Source organism: Lactuca sativa, chromosome 7 (assembly GCF_002870075.4).
Source record: "Lactuca sativa cultivar Salinas chromosome 7, Lsat_Salinas_v11, whole genome shotgun sequence".
In the NCBI taxonomy this organism is placed as follows: domain Eukaryota; kingdom Viridiplantae; phylum Streptophyta; class Magnoliopsida; order Asterales; family Asteraceae; genus Lactuca; species Lactuca sativa.
Window position 1 is genome coordinate 75,195,477 of NC_056629.2, and position 4,615 is coordinate 75,200,091.

At 30.2% G+C, this 4,615-nt stretch overlaps 1 protein-coding gene across 1 annotated transcript; it reads left to right on the top strand.

The window, feature by feature from the left end:
- Positions 1–2,492: 2,492 nt before the first annotated feature.
- LOC111879520 (transcription factor IBH1-like 1) lies at positions 2,493–4,028 on the top strand. Its single transcript, XM_023875985.3, has 2 exons — positions 2,493–2,652; positions 3,111–4,028. The coding sequence occupies exon 2, from the start codon at positions 3,123–3,125 to the stop codon at positions 3,708–3,710; it is 588 nt and encodes a 195-aa protein (XP_023731753.1). The 5' UTR covers positions 2,493–2,652; positions 3,111–3,122; the 3' UTR covers positions 3,711–4,028.
- The last annotated feature ends 587 nt before the right edge of the window (positions 4,029–4,615 follow it).

Sequence of the window (4,615 nt, forward strand, 5' to 3'; positions counted from 1 at the left end):
CTAGTTAGCATGTTGTTATTATAATTTATACTAATGTAACCCCGGAGTTACACTCAGGAGTTATATATATTATGTGTGATATAGCCCCGGAGTTATACTCGGGAGTTATATATATATATATATATATATATATATATATATATATATATATATATATAGAGAGAGAGAGAGAGAGAGAGATAGGTTCATATATGAACTCTAAATATTGTGTGAATGTGTGGACCAATCAAATTTATAGGAGTAATTTTGAAGTTTTATATAGAAGTATTTTATCAACAAAAAGTAAAATCTGAAAGAGAGAGAGAGAGAGAGAGAGAGAGAGAGAGAGAGTTAGTTTTATATATTTATGAACCTCCCTTAAATCTTGGATTAGTTATATCAAGTTTCAATGAACTTAATTTTTTAAATTGTTAAAATTGAAATGTTGACAACTTGACATTGGCAGACTACATGTCTACATATGAATGTTTTTTTTCATAATGAATCAACCTTATTTGCAATCTAATGAATGATTTTTTTTTTTCATAATATGTGATAGTATTGGACAATGTTTGGTTCCTAATTATAGACAGAATGATGTGGAATTGCATGTAAGTTTTCAATTACGTTTATATATAACTGATTTCATTATAAATATAGCATACAAAATAGAAAAAGTTTTCAATTAAATTTGTATTTGAATTGTTTTTGGATTTATCCAAATCGCATGAATGATCAAAGTTGTTAATCTTTTTAATTTTCTGATTTTTTATTCCAGATTGAAAGATTCCATTGTTCATTGATTCCATTGTTCACTGATTCCAAATTGGTTGATTCCATCGTTCACTGATTCCAGATTGACAAATTTCATCGTTTTTGAGCTTTCCATTATCTCAGGGGGTTGTATAATCCTAATCCATATCTTATAAACTTATAGTTATTATTAATCAAATAATTAATAATCATGTCAAAGAGAAAATACGAATCCAGTGCTTCAAAAAGGAAACGAAAAATGCAAGAAGAAGCTTTTATAGATAAACAAAAATGGTCGTTTTTAAAATATTTAACTACAAACAAAAACATTGATAATGAATAACAAGAAAAATTAAATGGATTAACTATTTTGTCGATTGAAAAACATTTAGTAAAAGAAATTGATTATGAAAATTTTATTAAAGAATTTGCATCTAAAAAGCTAGAAAAAATAACTTTATGTCATAAAATATATTCATAAAAACATATACATAAAAAAAATTTTAACTCCGCCATTTGTAAACCTTTTAGTTTATTATTGCCGGTCCCAAGCCCGAATAAAGGTGGAGGGTTTATAAAATTAAGTATAATAAATGTTAAAGGGCCCCAAATTTTTGGTCGCTTAGAGCCCCCTAACCGGTTGAGTCGGCCTTGATAACATGTACCCTCAAATCATAATCATTCATTTCTTTTAATCTAAGAGACAAGATTAGTCATACATTCACACAATATTTATAGTTCATATATATATATATATATATATATATATATATATATATATATATATATATATATATATATATATATAGAGAGAGAGAGAGAGAGAGAGAGACCTAGGTTTAAATGTGGATTGACATATATTGAGCGGGCGTATGGACAGTGTTATTCTGTGAGAATGACAAATAAAATATGTTGTTTGATAATGTGAATACGTTCAATCTTATATAATTATTGTTATTATCATATATTCTCACTAATTAAATCGTTTATAAGGTTATTATAGATTTTTTTTTATTATTCTAATTATGTCAGAATGTTGTCACAATGTTTATTGAGTCGTATTCTGTAAGAATAAAAATGAGTGAAAAAATGCGTAAGAACAAAAATGAATAAGAATTACTGAAAATGCATGAAAATGACGATAATTGTGTGAGGTTGAACGAATTCATATTACTAAACAACATATTGTCTTAGTTATTCTTATACAATAGCACTGTTCACACGTCCGCACAATAATTGTCCATCCACATTATAACATATATATATATATATATATATATATATATATATATATATATATATATATATATATATATATATATATATATATATATATATGGTCACACACTTAATTTATTAATTAAATTAAATGTTAATCGGAGAATCATGTTTCATTCAAATTTTCTATTAAACAATATATTAATTGAATCTCCGATATAAAAGTAAAAATATGGAATTGTTTAATTAAATATTAAAAATATTTAGTTTCTATAAAAAATTGTGAAATAGAAGATTTAGGGTTTTATGGGGATTGTAGGCCTATACACCCATGTGGTTGCATGTGCTGTGTCTTTCCCTCTTAACCCCACCACCTTCCCTCTCTTTTTCTCTTTCGAGAAAAAAACAAATAAATAAAGCCTTCAACTCTAATTCTCATTCATCTCTCTCTCTCTCTCTCTCTCTCTCTCTCTCTCTCTCTCTCTCTCTCTCTCTCTCTCTCTCTCTCTCTCTCTCTCTCTCTCTCTCTCCTCTCTCTCTCTCTCTCTCTCTCTCTCTCTCTCTCTCTCTCTCTCTCCCCCCCTACATATTGTCTCTGCAACAACCGCTTTTTTCTCCTATAGACCTTGACCTCCAATGGATGTTTAACAATAGAAGATATTGAAGATATCAGTACCACTTTATTCATTCAACCTTAGGAAGGTACACATACATTGCAAAGTTTATGACTCTTTTCATGTGGTCTTGTATGATGTTTTGCATGAACATGTCGATCCACATTCTCTATGGAGCTCTATAGGTCAAGATCTTTAAGTTCATCCTTGAATGCATGTTTTCACTTCAGGCTTTTAGCATATATACTCGACGAATACATAGTAAAACTCGAAAGTTTTTGTATGATACACAGTTGAATCGAATCTGCAAGGCTTTCGAAAATGTTGAATTGGTCATTGTTTTTGCAGTTTTTGTATTGTTGAAGGTGTTTAGTTGATTTGTTTAATTTATTTTCTTGAGTTTTTTGTTGCATGTGAGGAAAGAATTTCAAAAGATGATTGTTTCTGCATGACTATAATGAAATTATAATTCGATTCCGATATTTTTCATCAAGAACGCATTTTGATCATTTATTTAATTAACTTTTAACTTGTTGATTGTTGTAGGGAATTATAGTAATGCATACCTCTAGCAAGCTTAAGAGGGAATTCATCAAGAAATGGTTTAAGGGTCTTCAGATATGTTGTTCTTCAAAGAAAATGGATGTTTTGGAGAGAAAGAAGAAGATAAAGTTTTGTGCAGATATTGCTATGGCTTCTGCCAAAAATGCCACAACTTCTTGGAGCAATGCAGTAATTTCTGATGCTATGAAATACGAAGAAAACTCTATTCTCATGGATAATTTATTAAGCCACAAGTCAAGGTTCATCCCACAAAAGACTGCAGCTGTTTGCAAAATGATCGCTCTCCATAAGAGGTTTCGAAGCAAGAAGATCTTGAAAAAGTGTTGTAGTGTTGCTCAAAGAGCAAAAAAGACGTTTCCTCCTACATCCAATTTAGCTACTTATATTGCAAAAAGATTGGTAAAAAAGAGAACCCAAGTTCTTAAAAGACTTGTACCTGGTGGAGAAGCCATGGATGAATTCTCCCTCATCAAAGAAGCATTAGACTACATCCTTTCCCTTAGGGTACAAGTTGATGTCATGAGAAATCTCGTGAATGCAACCGAGGTTTTGAATGAAAGTAATTCACCCATAGTCGATTAATACATAGCTTTATTTTTCTTTTGTATCTCAAAAACAACAGGATCGAGAAACTTAACTAAGGCTCGATTTCTTGAACCAAAATCATGTACAGGATCAAAAACTGCGACTTTGGTTGATGATTTTTGAGAAAATGTAGTTCTTTACTTTCATTGATCATCTCCGGTTAAAGTTTAAAAAAGTTATTTACATGTTAGTTCTAAAGGACTGGGAGCTTGTTTTTCTTGCTAGCATCAAGAATAAGTATACATTTTCTTGATTTAGCTAAGGACTTTTGTAAGTTGATTTCATTCTATTCTCAGGTTGTTAATTTGTCTTTGAGTTGTTTGAAAATATTGAATGTGAAGTACAAAATTGAGACAGGTGTTGGCTTTTTACATGATGCAAGTGTCTTGAATAATGTCAAGAGGAGTAATGGTTGATTTAATATATGCATAAGGTAATGCTCGTGAGCCATGAATGGCCACTAATTAATACCCCCCCCTTTATATGTGTGATGCGTAGATCTTTAATATTGACACAGATCTACCAGTGAAACTGTTAGCGTCATATTAACAACGAAAATTATTTACTGGCTAATACAATGGTGGCTAATTTCTGTCTATAATCTGAACCATCTTTAAAACCAAATGTTAAACAATTAAAAAGTTACGGGTTACTAACCGAAAAAAGGAAAGAAAATTCCTTAAACTATCTATTATGACACAGTCAATTGTTTTAAAAATATTAGTCAACAATATCAAACCACCAGAGGCCTTCTACCTAGTAGTATTCGGTATTGTCTTTCCTTCTTGAGGTCGAAGGTTCAAGTCTCACTGTGGACATATGTGAAATAACTTAGGAGTAGTTTAGTATATATTTGTATTGGCAACAATATCAACAACTGAAATGTCAAACTATGAGTAAAA

Coding starts and splice junctions, on each gene's coding strand:
- LOC111879520 (XM_023875985.3), top strand. CDS start 3,123: ATGCATACCTCTAGCAAGCTTAAGAGGGAATTCATCAAGAAATGGTTT.